The 16,588-nt window shown below is 36.8% G+C and overlaps 2 protein-coding genes across 4 annotated transcripts in view; one reads left to right on the top strand and one right to left on the bottom strand.

The window, feature by feature from the left end:
• The window catches only part of IGSF11 (immunoglobulin superfamily, member 11), a 225,510-nt gene extending 214,505 nt beyond the window's left edge, over positions 1–11,005 (bottom strand). Inside the window, exon 1 of the mRNA XM_011940616.1 lies at positions 10,752–11,005. The gene's annotated coding sequence lies outside the window, so the exon portion shown is untranslated. The remainder of the gene's footprint in view (positions 1–10,751) is intronic.
• LOC105510718 (chromosome unknown open reading frame, human C3orf30) lies at positions 10,919–16,328 on the top strand. 3 transcript variants are annotated; one of them, XM_011940610.1, is made up of 4 exons: positions 10,919–11,678; positions 11,775–12,619; positions 13,211–13,354; positions 16,099–16,328. In XM_011940610.1, exons 1-4 carry the CDS (start codon positions 11,129–11,131, stop codon positions 16,165–16,167), a joined length of 1,608 nt encoding a protein of 535 aa, XP_011796000.1. In that variant the 5' UTR covers positions 10,919–11,128; the 3' UTR covers positions 16,168–16,328. The 3 variants fall into 3 exon arrangements, with proteins under 3 accessions (XP_011796000.1, XP_011796002.1, XP_011796003.1); XM_011940612.1 differs by having other exon boundaries at positions 16,102–16,234; XM_011940613.1 differs by having other exon boundaries at positions 10,919–12,619; positions 13,287–13,354; positions 16,099–16,325.
• The last annotated feature ends 260 nt before the right edge of the window (positions 16,329–16,588 follow it).

Consider the following 16,588-nt stretch of genomic DNA (forward strand, 5'->3'; position numbering starts at 1 on the left):
TGGGATCTAATTAAACTAAAGAACTTCTGCACAGCAGAAGAAACTACCATCAGAGTAAACAGGCAACCTACAGAATGGGAGAAAATTTTTGCAATCTACCCGTTTGACAAAGGGCTAATATCCAGAATCTACAAAGAACTCAAACAAATTTACAAGAAACAAACAAACAATCCCATCAAAAAGTGGGCAAATGATATGAACAGACAATTCGCAAAGAAGACATTTATGCAGTCAACAGACACATGAAAAAATGCTCATCATCACTGGTCACGAGAGAAATGCAAATCAAAACCACAATGAGATACCATCTCATGCAGGTTAGAATGGCAATCATTAAAAAGTCAGGAAACAACAGATGCTGGAGAGGATATGGAGAAATAGGAACATTTTTATACTGTTGGTGGGAGTGTAAATTAGTTCAATCATCACGGAAGATAGTGCAGCAATTCCTCAGGGATCTAGAACTAGAAATACCATTTGACCCAGTGATCCCATTACTGGGTATAGACCCAAAGGATTATAAATCATGCTACTATTAAAGCACATACACATGTACGTTTATTGCAGCACTATTCACAATAGTAAAGACTTGGAACCAACCCAAATGTCCATCAATAATAGACTAGATTAAGAAAATGTGGCACATATACACCATGGAATACTATGCAGCTATAAAGAAGGATGAGTTCATGTTCTTTGCAGGGAAGTGGATGAAGCTGGAAACCATTATTCTCAGCAAACTATCACAAGGACAGAAAACCAAACACATATTCTCACTCATAGGTGGGAACTGAACAATAAGAACACTGGACACAGGGCAAGGAACATCACACACCGGCACCTGTCATGGGCTTGGGGCCTGGGGTAGGGATAGCATTAGGACAAATATGTAATGTAAATGATGAGTTGATGGGTGCAGTGAACCAACATGGAACATGTATACCTATGTAACAAACCTGCACGTTGTGCACATGTACCCTAGTACTTAAAGTAATAATTAAAAAGAAAAAAAAAGACAAAAGGAAAGAAAGAAGGAAGAGAAGACTACAAAACAACCAGAAAATAAATAACAAAATGGCAGGAATAAGTCCTTACTCATCAATAATAATGTTGAATGTAAAGGGATTTAACTCTCAATTAAAAAAGACATACAGTGGCTGAATGAATAAAAAGATAAACATGACCCAATGATCTGCTGCCAATAAGAAACACACTTTACCTATGAAGGCACACATAGACTGAAAATAAAGGGATGGAAAAGGATATTCCATGTCCATCAAAATCAAACAAAGAGCAGGAGTAGCTATATTTATATCAGACAAAATAGGTTTCAAGACAAATACTACAAAAAGAGACAAAGAAAGTCACTATATAAAGATAAAGGGATAAATTCAGCAAGAGTATGTAACAATCATAAATACATATGCACCTAACATGGGAGCACTCAGATATACATTATTAGAGGTAAAGAGGGAAATAAACCCCAGTACATTAATAGCTGAAGATTTCAATACCCCACTTTCAGCACTGGACAGATCTAGATCTTCCAAACAGAAAATCAACAAAGAAACTTCAGATCTTTGTCTGCAGATCCAGATATAATCTTGTATCTGGAAAAACCTCGGGACTCCAAAAAAAAAAACTACTAGAACTGATAAAGAAATTTAGTAAAAGTGCAAAATACAAAATCAACATATAAGTCAGTAGCATTTCTATATGCCAACAGCAAGCAATCCGAAAAAGAAATCAAGAAAGTAATGCCATTTACAATAACTAAAAATAAAATTAAATATCTAGGAATTAACTAAAGTGAAAGATCTCTATAATAAAAGCTATAAAACACTGATGAAAGAAATTGAGGAGAACACCAAAAAATGGAAAGATATTCCATGTTCATGGATTAAAAGAATCATTATTTTTTAAATGTCCATACTACCCAAAGCAATCTATAGATGTAATGCAATCCCTATCAAAATACCAATGATTTTCTTCACAGAAATAAAAAAAAATCCTAAAATTATATGGAACAACAAAAGACCCAGAATAGCCAAAGCTATCCTAAGCAAAAAGAAAAGTGGAGGGATCACAGTACCTGTCTTCAAATTATACTACAGATCTGTAATAATAATAAAGATGGCATGATACTGGCATAAAAACAGACACATAGACCAGAGGAACAGAATAGAAAACCCAGAAGTAAATCTATACATCTACAATGAATTCATTTTTGACAAAGTTTCCAAGAACATACATTGGGGAAAGGACAGTCTCTTCAATAAATGATGCAGGGAAAACTGGATATCCATATGCAGGAGAATGAAATTTGACTCCTATCTCTCACCATATAAAAAAATCAAATCAAAATTAATTAAAGACAAATCTAAGACTGCAAACTATGAAACTACTAAAAGAAAACTTTGGGGAAACTGTCCACTACATTGGACTGAGCAGAGTTCTTAAGTAATACCCCACAGGCACAGAAAACCAAGGCAAAAATTGACAAATGGGATAACATCAAGTTAAAAAGCTTTTGCACAGCAAAAGAAACAATGAAGTGAAGAGACAACCCATAAAATGAGAGAAAATATTTTCAAACTACCCATCTGACAAGGGATTAATAACCAGAATATATAAGGCACTCAAACAACTCTATTGGAAAAAATCTGATAATCCAATTAAAAATGGACAAAAGATCCGAATACACATTTCTCAAAAGAAGACATACAAATGGCAAACAGGCATATGAAAAGGTACACGACATCACTGATCATCGGAGAAATGCAAATCAAAACTACAATGAGATGACATCTCACCCCATTTAAAACAGTTTTTATCCATAAGACAGGCAACATTGAATGCTGGTGAAGATGTGAATAAAAGGTAACACTTGTAGACTGTTGGTAAGAATGTAAATTATTTTCACTATGGAGAAAAGTTTGGAGGTTCCTCAACAAGAAAAAAACTAAAAATTGAGCTACCATATGATCTACAATCCCATTGTTGGGTATATACCCAAAAGAAAGGAAATCAGTGTACCAAAGAGATATCTTCACTCCCATGTTTATTGCTGCAGTATTCACAATAGCCAATATTTGGAAGCAACCTGAGTGTCCATCATCAGATTAATGGATTTTTTTAAATGTGATATATATATATATACACAACGAGTAGTACTCGGCCATAAAAAAAGAATCGGGCCAGGTGCAGTGGTTCACGCCTGTAATCCTAATACTTGGGGAGGCCAAAGCAGGCAGATCAATTGAGTTCTGGAGTTTGAGACCAGCCTGGCCAACATGGTAAATTCCCATCTCTACTAAAAATACAAAAATTATCTAGGCATGGTGGCACATGCCTGTAATCCCATCTATGTGGGAGGCTGAGGCCCAAGAATCACTTGAACCTAGGAGGTGGAGGTTACAGTGAGCTGAGATTGTACCACTGCACTCCAGCCTGGGCAACACAGCAAGACTCTGTCTTAAGAAAAAAAAATGGGATCCTGTCATTTGCAACAACCTGGATGGAACTGGAGATCATAATGTTAAGTGAAATAAACCAGGCACAGAAAGACAAATTTCACATGTTCTCGCTTATTTGTGGGAGCTAGAAATAAAAACAATTGAACTCATGGAGATAGAGAGTAGAAGGATGGTTAACAGAGGCTGGGAAGTGTAGTGAGGAATTGGGGGAAAGTGGGGATGGTTAAGGAGAACAAAAGCACAGAAGGAATGAATAAGACCTAGTACTTGCCAGCACAACAGGATTAGAATAGTAAAAAAATTAATTCTACATTTTAAAATAAAAGAGTGTAATTGGATTGTTTAAGACACAAGGATAAATGCTTGAGGTGATAGATACCCCATTTACCCTGATCTGATTATTACACATTGCATACTTGTATCAAAATATCTCATTTAACCCATGGATATATATACCTACTATGTAATCAAAACATATATATAAATAAAAATGAAAAAACAGGTTATACATTTCCAGATAAATAAAAACTGACATAATCACTATCAAACCATCCTGCCATATAAAATACTAAAATGAGTCCTTCAGGCCAAAATGAAAGCATACTTGATAGTAATTCAAATCCACGTAAAGAAATAAAGAGCACCAGCAAAGGTAAGTACTTAGGTATTTGATGTGGTTTGGCTGTGTCCCCACCCAAATCTCTTCTTGTAGCTCCCATAATTCCCACGTGTTGCAGGAGGGACCTGGTGGGAGATAATTGAATCAAGGGGGTGGATCTTTTCCATGCTGTTCTCATGAATAAGTCTCATGAGATCTGATGGTTTTAAAAACAGGAGTTTCCCTGCACAAGCTCTCTCTTTTTGCCTGCTGCCATCCATGTAAGACATGACTTGCTCTTCCTTGCCTTCTGCCATGAGTGTGAGACCTCCCCAGCCACAACTCTAAGTCCATTAAACCTCTTTATTTTGTAAACTGCCCAGTCTTGGGTATGTCTTTATCAGTAGTGTGAAAAATGGACTAATATAATATTATAAAAGACGTTATAAACACACTTCTCTATGTAACTCTTTCCTTCTCCTACCTGTTTTAAAAGATAACAGCATACATCAATTATAATAGCTGTGTGAATGGGTTTATAATCTGTAAAGGTGTAATTTGTATGAAAATAATAATACAAAGAATGGTGAAGGGCACATGGATATACTGGAGCAAAGTTTTTACATAATACTGAAGTTATGTTAGCATAAATCCAAACAAGATTATTTTAAGTTAAGATTAAATTAACTATAATACTCAGATAAATCAGTAAGAAAATAACTCCAGAAACAGTAAAAAAACAGCAATTGAATTTAAAAGGTATGCTAGGAAATATCTATTTAACACAATGAAAGAAGGACTTGAGGAACAAAAAATATATGACATATATAAAATAAAATAAAACATGTATATCCTACTTATGAATCAAAAGGCAGAGATAGTCAGAATGGACCCTCCCCTGAAAAAAAAAATCCAACTATACCACTATGTCTGTACTGTCTACAAGAGACAAACTTTAGATCAAAAGACACAAATAGGTTGAAAGTAAAAAGGTTTTTTAAAATATGCCATGCATGAAGTAATCAAAGACAGCTGGAGTGGCTATACTACTATGACCCAAAATAGATTTTAGGGCAAAAATTGTTACTAGAAAAAGTACATTTTATAATGATAAGAAGGTCAATCTATCAGGTATACATAATGATTACAAACGCATATGGCCCTATCAACAGAACTCCAAAAATATATATGCAAAAACTTTCAGAATTGAAGTGAGATATGGATAATTCAAGAATATAGATGGAAACGTCAATACTCCACTTTCAATAATAGAATGAACAACTAAGCAGAAGATCAACAAAGAAAGAGAAGACTTAACTAACACTATAAATCAACTAGACCTAACAGACTTCTAGAGAACATTCCACCCAACCCAGCAGAATACACATTCTTTTAAGTGCACATGAACATTCTCCAAGATAAACCATATGTTATACCATAAAACAAGCCTCAGTAAATTTTAAAAGATTAAAATCATACAAGGCCAAACACAGTGGCTCATGCTTGTAATCCTAGCACTTTGGGAGGCTGAGGAAAGTGGATCACCTGAGGTCAGGAGTTCGAGACCAGCCTGGTCAACATGGTGAAAACCAGTCTCTACCAAAAATACAAAAATTAGCCGGCCATGGTGGCACATGCCTGTAATCCTAGCTACTCGGGAGGCTGAGGCAGGAAAATCGCTTGACCCAGGAGGCAGAGGTTGCAGTGAGCCGAGACCATGCCATTGCACTCCAGCCTGGGCCACAGGAGACTCTGTCTCATTTAAAAAACAAAAAAAAAAGACAAAAAAAAAACATACAAAATATATTCTGCAATCACAATGAAATTAAAGGATAAATCGACAGAAAAAAATTTAGAAAAATCAGAAATATGTGGAAATTAAACAACACATTTCTAACTAACCAATGGATTAAAGAAGAAATCACAAAAGAAATTAGAAAATACTTTCAAAGTATTTTCTAAAGCATAAAAGTATAAATCCAAATGAAAACACAACATACTAAAACTTATGGGATACAGGAAAGCAATGCTTAGAGGAAAATTTATTGCTATAGAGGCCTATATTTTAAAAACAGCAAAGGTCCCAAATCAATAACCTAATTTTCCACCTTATAAAACTATAAAAAAGAGCAAACTATACCCACACCAAACAGAAGGAACGAAATAATAAAGATTAGAGAGATGTTAATATAATGGAGAATATAAAATGAGAATATAAAAATGACAGAAAAATAATTTAAAGGTGGTTTTTTCAAAATATCAACAAAATTGATAAGCTTTTAGCTAGGTTGACCACATTAAAAAAAGACTCAAATGACTAAAATAAGTAATGAAAAAAGGGACATTACAATATAGATTATCTCTATTATCTAATATATTAGATACATTAGATAAAATATCTAATATATATTTCTAATATCTATATGTCTAATATAGATATACATTATCTATACAAATGGGCACATTCTCAGAAAGGCTTAAATATCAAAACTACTGTGCTATTGTGTTTATTGCAGTATTATTGTGAATAAATAGCCAAGATATGGAAACAATCTAAGTATCCATCAACGAAACTCTGTCAGGATGGAAAAGTGGCTACAAAGAGAGCATTCCTCAAAAACATTGAAATGCAACCTGCTGGCATCTGGGTAAAAAGACTAAAATCATGGTTAAGTAATGGACATACTGAAAGCTTGGGAGGAAAAGCTGGGGAGAGAGATTATTTGAATAATTAGTTTATCAAAAAGTTTCTGCATGTATTGGACATCCAGAAAAGCACATGCATGCCCAGGGAATGATGCATGTAATATACAAACTGTCCAGACTTTACCTTTTGGTTTTTTATTATGACGTATGCAAAGAAACAAGAAAGTATGGCTAGGAGAAATTAAAATAAACTGCTACTAAGGAAGCACAGATACTGGACCAAAACTTTAAATCAACTGTCTTAAAAATGTTCAAAGAGCTAGGGGAAGATAGGTCAATTGAAATTGTTCAGCCTGAAGAAGAGGAAGAAGAATGAAGAAAAATTTATAGAGCCTCAGAGACCTACAAGACACCCTTAAGTGTACCACTTATGCATGGTGGGAGCTCCAGAAAAAGAGGAGAGAGAGAAAGGGAAAGAAAAAATATTTAAAGAAGTAATGGCTGAAAATGTTACAAATTTGATAAAAGAAATGAATGTACACATTCAGGAAGCTCAACAAACTCCAAAAGAATAACATAAAAAGATCCACACTGATACATGACAGTAAAACTTTCAAAAGAGAAAGATATTTTGAAAGAGGAAATCTTGAAAGCAGCAAAAGAGAAGTGATTCCTCACATATAAAGATACTGAAGATGAAGAGCCAATTTCTCAGCAGAATTCATGGAAATGAGAAAGCAGTGAGACAATATACTTAGAGTTGAAAAAAATACCATCGACCAGAAATTCTACATTCAGCAAACTACCTTTCAGAAATAAAGAAGAAATTAAGACATTCCCAGATAAACAAATCCTAAGGAGTTCATCTAGAGTAGGCCTGCCATACAAGAAATTCCAAAAGGATATCCTCAACTAGAAATGAAAGATACAATAACTTGAAGTCATATGAAGAAATAAAAAAAATTTTATTTTGGTTTTGGTATCTATATAGGTGATTTAATAGCCAGCATCATATGTTTGGTTTGAACCTCTTTTTATGTATGATTCAAATGATGGATGTAAAAAATAATTACAATAAATCTATGTTAATAGGCCCACACTGTATAAAGATGCTATTTGTGACAACAATAACACACAAAAAAAGAGACAGACATGTATTATATAAGAGCAGGGTTTTGTACACCATTGAAGCTAGGATGGTTTTAATTCAAAATAGGCTGTTATAACTTTAGGAGGCTAATTATAATCCCTAAGTAACCACTAAGACCATAACTAAAAATATATACACAGAAAAGGAATGAGAAAGGAATCAACATGATACACTATAAAAAAAATCAACTCAACACAAAGGATGGTAGTAATGGAAGAACTGAGGAACAAAAAAGATATAACATATAAAAATAAATAGCAAAATGACGGAAGTTCTTCCATAGCAGTAATTACTTCAAATGTAGATGGATTAAGCTTTCCAACAAAAAGACAAAGATTGGCAGAATAGATTTTTAAAAATGTGATCCGACTATTTAGTGTGAGATTCTTTTTAGTTTCAAAGACATTAATAAGTTGAAAATACAACTATGGAAAAAGATATTCCATGCAAATAATAACCAAAAGAGAGCAAGAGCTGCTATACTAGTATCAGACAAAATAGACTTTAAGTCAAAAACTGTTATGAGGGATGAAGAAGTGCATTATACATTGATAAAAGTGTCAATTAAACAAGAAGATTTTATTTCTTCTTGTTTTATAATATTTATTTATAGAAAATAATTATTTGTAGAAAACAACAAGCTCAAATTTTGTGAAGCAAGCATTGACAAATTTGAAGGGAAAGGCAGACAGTTCTACAATAATAGTTGGAGATTTTAATACCCCCCTTTTTTTTCGTGAAATAGGGTGTCACTCTGTGGCCCAGGCTGAAGTGCAGTGGCACAATCACGGCTCAGACAGCCTCAACCTCCTGGTCTCAGGCAATCCTCCCACCTCAGCCCACCAGTAGCTGGGACCACAGGTGCATACCACCACACCCAGCTGATTTTTGTGTTTCCCACTTTCAGTAATGAGTAGAACACTAGACAGAAGAGCAGTAAGAAAATATAGGACTTGAACAACACTATCAACCAATTAGACCTAACACCTATGAAGAACATTCCACCTAACAATAGCAAATACACATTCTTTCCATGGAATATTCTCCAGGATAAACCTATGTTAGGCCACAAAACAAGCCTTAATGTATTTTAAAAGATTGAAACCATACAATGTATCTTCGCTGAACACAGCAGAATGAAGCAGAAATCAGCAAGAGAAGGAAAACTGGAAAATTCTTACATATTTGGAAATTAAACAACATACTTTTAAACAACCAATATATCAAAGAGAAAAATCACAGAGAAAATGAGAAAATATCTTCAGATGAATGAAAACATAACACCAAAAACTTGAGAGATGCAGCAAAAGGATCAGCTCAGAGGGAAATTTGTAACTACAAAACAGCTACATTAAAAAGATAAAGATCTCAAATTAATAAATCATCATTTTGCAAAATATATACATACCTATAGATATAGACACATAGATTTGCATGGGGGTATTTCCAGAAGGATACACATCAAAATGTCAAGAAAGGTTATCTCTTGAGTGTTTGGGAATTTTTTTCTTTATGCTTTCTTTTTTATATTTCTACGATTATTACATTTAAGTTATAAAATGGAAAAATAAATCTCCAAAACCAATAACCCTTTGAAGCTATAAGCCATAGCCCAAGAGCTATTTTACTCTAAACACAGTATCCAATTGTGTCATACATTTTTAAATAAATAAGGTAGATAATTCATAAAGTTACATTCAACAAGTACTTCTTGAGCACCTGTTATGTTCTAGGCACTGTTACATAAATGACTTTACTTCAGAGTAGTGTGCTTAGATTCCCCTTTCCATTCCTAAGTATGGTGTCAAGTGTATCCACTCTCCCTGTCACACTTTGATCACAAGTATTTGAATTTGGATTTTAAGTCTCATTTCTAATTGTTTAATGCAGTTAAATCCTTACTAAAGGAATATCTGGCATCACACTACCAACCCTTGGCCTGCCTCAGTGATTTCAGGCTTTGCAAGGTCAAATATGTCTCATCAATCACCATCTCTGTACTGGCCTACTCCTGAAAGTAGACAGCCTACTGACTCTGAGGTGCATTCTTAAGGTTGATTGCAAAGGGGGAGAGCCAAATCTCAAAACCGGGGCCCCACTGGCCGACACCATCAAATACAAATTCTCCACTTGCTAAATATTCCTTCTGGTATCTTTCTCTACTTTTCTTACTCCCTTCCTTTCTGGAACTCTGGTTTGGCCTCCTTCTAACTCGCCTCTCTGCTGTAAGACCACTAGATGGTGCAGTTTTAGAACTCATTCTCACTGGATCTTCTCTCCTCTCTCTGGCTCTCCCGCCATAAATCACATGTCTAATTCAGCAAGAAAACACCTTGGGGCAGGAGTTTCCACTGCCAAGCCAGCTATACCCAAAGGGGATGGAAAACAACTGGTGACCTGTCCTTTGGATGGGGGAGAGGACGCTCCTGCAGGAATAAACTGCCAAGGGATGTGTTAGGGGTGGAGAGCAAAACTCTTTTCTTTACACTCTTTTCTTGTGAGGGCAGATCCCTAAGATTGTAATAGCATGAGTGTTAGTAAGACTAAACTCTTCCTGGTACTACTGAAAACAGCACTGGCACTGTAAAGGTAGTACTGAAAAATGTAAAAGAATATAATGTGGTTGTGTTACCACAACACTGAATAGAGTCAAAGAAGAGTAACTTTTAGCAAGACTATTTACTTAGCACAGTGCCCAGTCTAGCATCATACTGTGCATTACCTCTGTGATTAGAGACAAACTCAGCACCAAAGTGTGAATTTGAGTTATTGGCAATAGCAACAACCTCTGTTCAGGTTTGTGGTCCTCGTGCAGCTGGTTGTGTGTTCATCTGCTAACATATGGACGTGCGGTAGGGGATGTTAATCAGCGTAGCAGTACCTGAGAGAGGGCCTTTTTCTCACACACTGCCGAGAACCTCCGCGAACAAGGAAGAGGGTAAATCTCGAGGTGGCGATGCACGGAGCCCAGTGGCCTGGTCGCTCGGCGCGGGGAGGAGAAGCTCTAGCTGCCAGAGCCTGGGAATGGCCTCTTCTCAAGAGATGGCGTAGTCCCTGCACTCGCCTGCGCCCTGCAGGGCCAGCTGACGGCCATCCCTCCACTTACAACAGCGGGGCGGCCACTCGCCCTGACGCGCGCAGAGACCCGAACAAAGCCCTTGGGTATCATGTGGCGTTCCTGAAGGGTCGCCTAGACGACCCAGCCCAGCTCCACCCACAGTGCCTGGCAACCTAGACCAGTCAGGGACGCGGCAGGAAATGGAAGAGCCTCCGGAAGAGGCTCTGGCTGAACCCTTGGAACATGAAAGCCCAGCCGCTCCCTCAAGTGCTGGCCACACTAATGGCCAGGAAGAAGACGACCAGAAGAACCAGGCCGAAAGGAAGGCAGATAACCACACTGCTCACAGAATAGCTGATCAGACTGCCCTAAGAGTGCCTAGCCAGGCTGAGTCCAACATATTTAGCCAAACTACCAATGAAGTAGCTGAACAAAATGGGCGTAGTACACCTGGTCAGGCTGGCCACAGAGCATCCGACCCTGCTGATGTTTCTGACCTTAGAGCAGATGATCAGGTTGACCAAACACCATCTGAACAGACTGAAGGCGAGGCATCTAGCCAAGCTAATAATGTACAGTATGAACAGAGTGATGATCAGGTGTCTGGCCTGACCGAGGAAAGAACTGCTGAACAGATTGAACGAAGATTACCTAGCCAGGCTGAGAGAGTAACTTCTGGGCAGATTGATGGTAGACTGTCTATGCCATCTGACCAGAGAGGTTCCAGACAGACTGACCACAGAATGTCAGGCCAGGCTGAGAGAAGAACTTCCGAGCATATTGGTGGTAGATTATCTACACAGTCTAACCGAAGAGCTTCTGAACAGACTGACCACAAAATAGCAGGCCAGTCCGAGAGAAGAGCTTCTGAGCAGATGGACCGTAGAATATCTGACAAGGCTGAGGGAATAACTTCTGAGCAGATTACATACACATTATCCAGACTATCTGAGAAAAGACCTTCTGTGCAGATTGATAGTGGGTCATCCGTACCATCTGACCAAAGTCCTTCTGTACAGATTGACAGTGGGTCATCCGTACCATCTGACCAAAGACCTTCAGTACAGATTGACCGCAGAATGTCAGGCAAAGTTAGGAGAACTTCTGTGAAGACTGACTACAGATTGGCTAGCCTGGCTGACCAAGGAACTTCTGAGCAGACTGACCTCAGATCGCATGGCCTCGTTGACCACAAAACATCTGAAAAGACTCACCACCAAGTGTATGGCAAAGCCACTGAACAAGCTGAACACCAGACTATTGACCAAGCTCATAGTAATGCTGATCAACCTCCAGTTGACAAGGCTGACTACAGTGAATCTGACCAGATTGACCACTTAGCAGACAGACAAGCTAATCACAAAGACCAACTGTCTTACTATGAAAGATGTGGCCAGTCTGAAGACAGGATATTTCCCCAGTTAGGCAACAGCAAGGAGGACAAAGAGGCTGACTACAGAGTACAACCCTGCAAATTTGAGAATAGCCAAGTAGACCTCAATTCCAAGCTTTCAGTTGAACTGGAAACTCAAAATGCAACCACTATCCCAGCCTACCACCCAGTTGATGCCAGATTCACCAGTAATTTCCAAGCAAAAGACCAAGCCCTTTTCCCAAGACTCCCCTCCATCTCATCCAAATTGAACCATATTAGTAGTCAAGAAAAAACTCAAGCCGTAGTAACCAAATCTGTAAGTTAAATGGGCATTTGATACCTACCTGGGAGATCAGAGATCTAGATGGGGCCTGGAGAGTAGAAATAGGGGTACGATGGAAGGGGATATATTGCATCAAGGATAAAGAAAAAACCCACATGTTGTGGTATGTGTGACCCATAATTTCAGGAAGGGCAAAAGACGGATGGGAAATAAAAGAGAAGTACTGCCTTCTCTACTACCCAAAGGCCTTTCAGGAAGGATTAAAAACCAGGATTCAGGAAACCTGCATTTTAAGTCCTGGTTCTGCAAGTAACTCTGTGATATTAAGTCATTTTCCCTCTCTGAGCTTCTACCAGGAGACGGGAATTTGGAGTCGATTGGAGATCCCTGCGAAGGGAAAAGTATTTGAAGTTGATTGGCAATGCCTAGGGTACCTCCCAGGACATGAGGTGCATTATATTGCACCTGGAGACCTGGAGGATTATCCAAGTCTCTCTTAAAAATGTGTCTTTTCTCTACCTCCTGGTGTTAAGATCTCATTGACATCGGATTTCACTGATAACGACAATTCCTAGGCCCTTCAGGTTTACTAAGGATTCTTTGGTGGGGGGATTTAAATTTCAGGATGAATTTTCGGAAATTGAGCAAGGAAAGAGTTATCGTATACGCAATCAAACTTGTAGAAGGTTGCCTTCTATAGTTTATGAAGATCCTTATCAAGTTTCACTCCAATACATGGAAAAACACCACATTCTGCAAATATTCCAGGTAAACCTCTCAATTCCCCTCTTTAATTGTAAGTTTTTCAAGAGGTACAAGAAAGGGCGTATTCTGTAAAAAGGGATATATTCTAATTGAGAAGTTAATAAGTGCATTAAGATGTAGTTACCATAAGTAGTAAATGATAAACACCAAATAGATGATACCATTGTATGAAGCCATTCAGAGGGATTATAGATCAGGTAGGTTGGTTGATAGAGAAAAACTTGGCCAAGGGTTAAAGAGCCAGTCTAGGAAGGAAGGACAAAATATTATCAATTGAAAAGAAGAGAAAAAGGCAATCCAGGCAGAAGTATTATACCATCACGTGTTGCTTAATAATGAGGATATGTTCTGAGAGTTCTGAAACATGCATCATTAGGCGATTTTGTCACTGTGTGAACATCGGTGTACTTACACAAATCTAGATGATATAGCCTACCACACACTTAGGCTATATGGTATAGCCTATTGCTCCTAGGCTACAAACTTGTATTGTACATTATTATACTGAATACTGTAGGCAATTGTAACACAATGGGAAGTATTTGTGTATCTAAACATAGAAAACATACAGTAAAATTACCATATGAGAGATAAAAATGGTACACCTCTATGGAGTACTTAACTATGTATGGAGCTTGCAGGCCTGAAAGTTGCTCTGAGCGAGTCAGTGAGTGAGTGTGTGGTGAAGTGGCCAAGGTGAAGGCCTTGGATGTTACTGTACAATACTGTAGACTTTAGAAACATTGAACACTTAGGCTACACTAAATTTTTTTAACATATTTTTCTTCAAAACCAAATTAACCTTAGCTTACTGTAGCTTTTTAACTTTATAAACTTTTAAATTTTTTAATCTTCTGACTGTTTTGTAATAACACTTAGCTTAAAATATACATTGTACAGCTATACAAAAATATTTTTCTTTACATTCTTATTCCGTAATCTTGGTTCTATTTTTTAAATTTTTTTTACTTTTATTTTTCTACTTTTTAAACATTTTTGATTTAAAACTAAGACACAAATACACACTAACCTATGCCTACAGGGTCAGGATCATCAATATCACTGACTTCCACCTTCGCAACTTGTCCCACTGGCAGGTCTTCAGAGGCAATAAATGCATGGAGCTGTCATCTCCAGTAATAATAATGCCTTCTCCTGCAATATCCCCTGAAAAACCTCCCTGCTGTTTTACAGTTAACTTTTTTAAAATAGGTAGACAGAGTACATTCTAAATAAATCACATAGCAAGTACATAAACCAGCAACACAGTCATTTATTTTCAAGTATGATGTACTGTCATAACTTCATGTGCTATATTTTTATACGACTGGTAGCAAAGTAGGTTTGTTTACACCAGCATCACCACAGACACATGATTAATGTTTTGCACTATGGCGTTATGACAGCTATGACGTCACTAGACAATAGGAATTTTTCAGCTCCATTAAAATCTTGAAACACATCACTATATGGAACATGACTATACTTTCAAAAGATGACCAATCTCGTAACCATCTAAGAATCCACATGCTCTAGAGGGGAAAAGAAATACTTTAAAATTGCTTCTAATCCTTCAAATTACAAATCTCATTGACCTCAGTATGTGGTGCTGGAACTTGTGGTTAGAAAGGTGTAAAATAAGAATGGCTTACCTCAAATGAAAACCTTTAAACTGACAATTTTTGAATGTAAAGAAGTAGAGCATAGAGGAAAGAGAACAGATTTTGTAATCTGTTAGCCCAAGGCTCAAATCCTAACTTTGTACTTCTTGTCTTTGTGATTTGGGAAAAATTACTTAACTTTTGTGAACCTAAGATTCCTCACATAAGATAAGGATAAGTGATGTCTACTTCATTAACCTTGGTCTATGCCTTTTCCTTTTTCAAATGTCTTTTTGTTGGAAGAGTACTAATGTCTGGGTTTCTGGCTTTAATTCAAGAACTACTAATTATTAAACTGAAGGATGAAACCTGTTGAGACTTCCATTGAGACAGCAGAGTTTTAATCATTTTATAATTTTCTTCACCTGTGAAGAAAAAATGCTTATGCATACATTGTTATACGAAAAAATAGTAATTAAATATGTGTTCAACAGAAATAGATATAAAACACATAATGGAATGATGTTGGTGCCTTAGATAGACCTGAATATTTTATCCTGAAATCTGCCTGATTGTTATGCCCTGCAAGTGAGAATTGTGCTTACTTTATTATATTTTTATTCAAAAAGTTTTTCTCGTACTGTTCTTCAAAGCAAATAATTTATTAATTTCTCAATCTAGCAAGATCACAATTCTCAAAACAAATATTTTCTTCCAAACTTTCTCACTATCTCTTGGATCTTGGAAACTAGTGAAAATATCAATTGCTATTTATACTAAATTTTTATTTCTCTAAATTTTACCTTAATTTGCCTAATTTTATTAGTAATAGTAAAGTAAGCTGTTACTTAATTTCTTCAAAATACCGTAGTGAGCTGGAAATAGTGGTGTGCACCTATAGTCCTAGCTATTCAGGATGCTGAGGCAGGAGGATTCCTTGAGCTCCGGAGTTTGAAGCTGTAGTGAGCTATGAATTATTATAGTACCACTGCATTCCATCTTGGGTGACAGAGTGAGAACCCATCTCTGAAAAAAACAAAAGCTGTGGTATGTGTTAGGTTAGTGGGAGAGATAGCATCAAATATAACCTGACCACATAACTTTTGCGCAGAGCCATAATGTGTTGCCTTATGCTCTCTCTCTCAGCAGATTACTGAAAACTTAGTCTATGAAAAGCCAGAGGACCCCCTGAATTTTATGCTGTGCCAGGTATAGAATTGGAGAAAAAGAACAACCTTTTAATTCTCTTTATTGTAAAATACAGCACATATACAGCAAAGTGTATAGAACAAAGTACGTACAACTCTGAATTCTTATGAAGTAAACATACCTTTAATAACCATTCGTTTTAAAAAAATAAATAAAACATAACCAGCATCCCAGAAGCCCCCCTCCTTTCCCTCACAGTTATTACTTTCCACAAAAGGATTCTTTATGACCTTTATGGCAATGACCTCCTCACTTTTCTTTATAATTTTATCACTAAACCTGAATCATGAAACACTTATGTTTATATTTGTCAGCTTTTGAACTGTATATAAAGGGAACCATATCGTATGTAATCAATTGTATCTGGTTTCTTATGCTCAAAATTATGTCATTGGGATTGATCTATGCTGTTGTATGTGGCAATAGT

The sequence above is a fragment of the Colobus angolensis genome, unplaced genomic scaffold (assembly GCF_000951035.1).
Source record: "Colobus angolensis palliatus isolate OR3802 unplaced genomic scaffold, Cang.pa_1.0 Scaffold190, whole genome shotgun sequence".
NCBI classification, from domain to species: Eukaryota; Metazoa; Chordata; class Mammalia; order Primates; family Cercopithecidae; genus Colobus; species Colobus angolensis.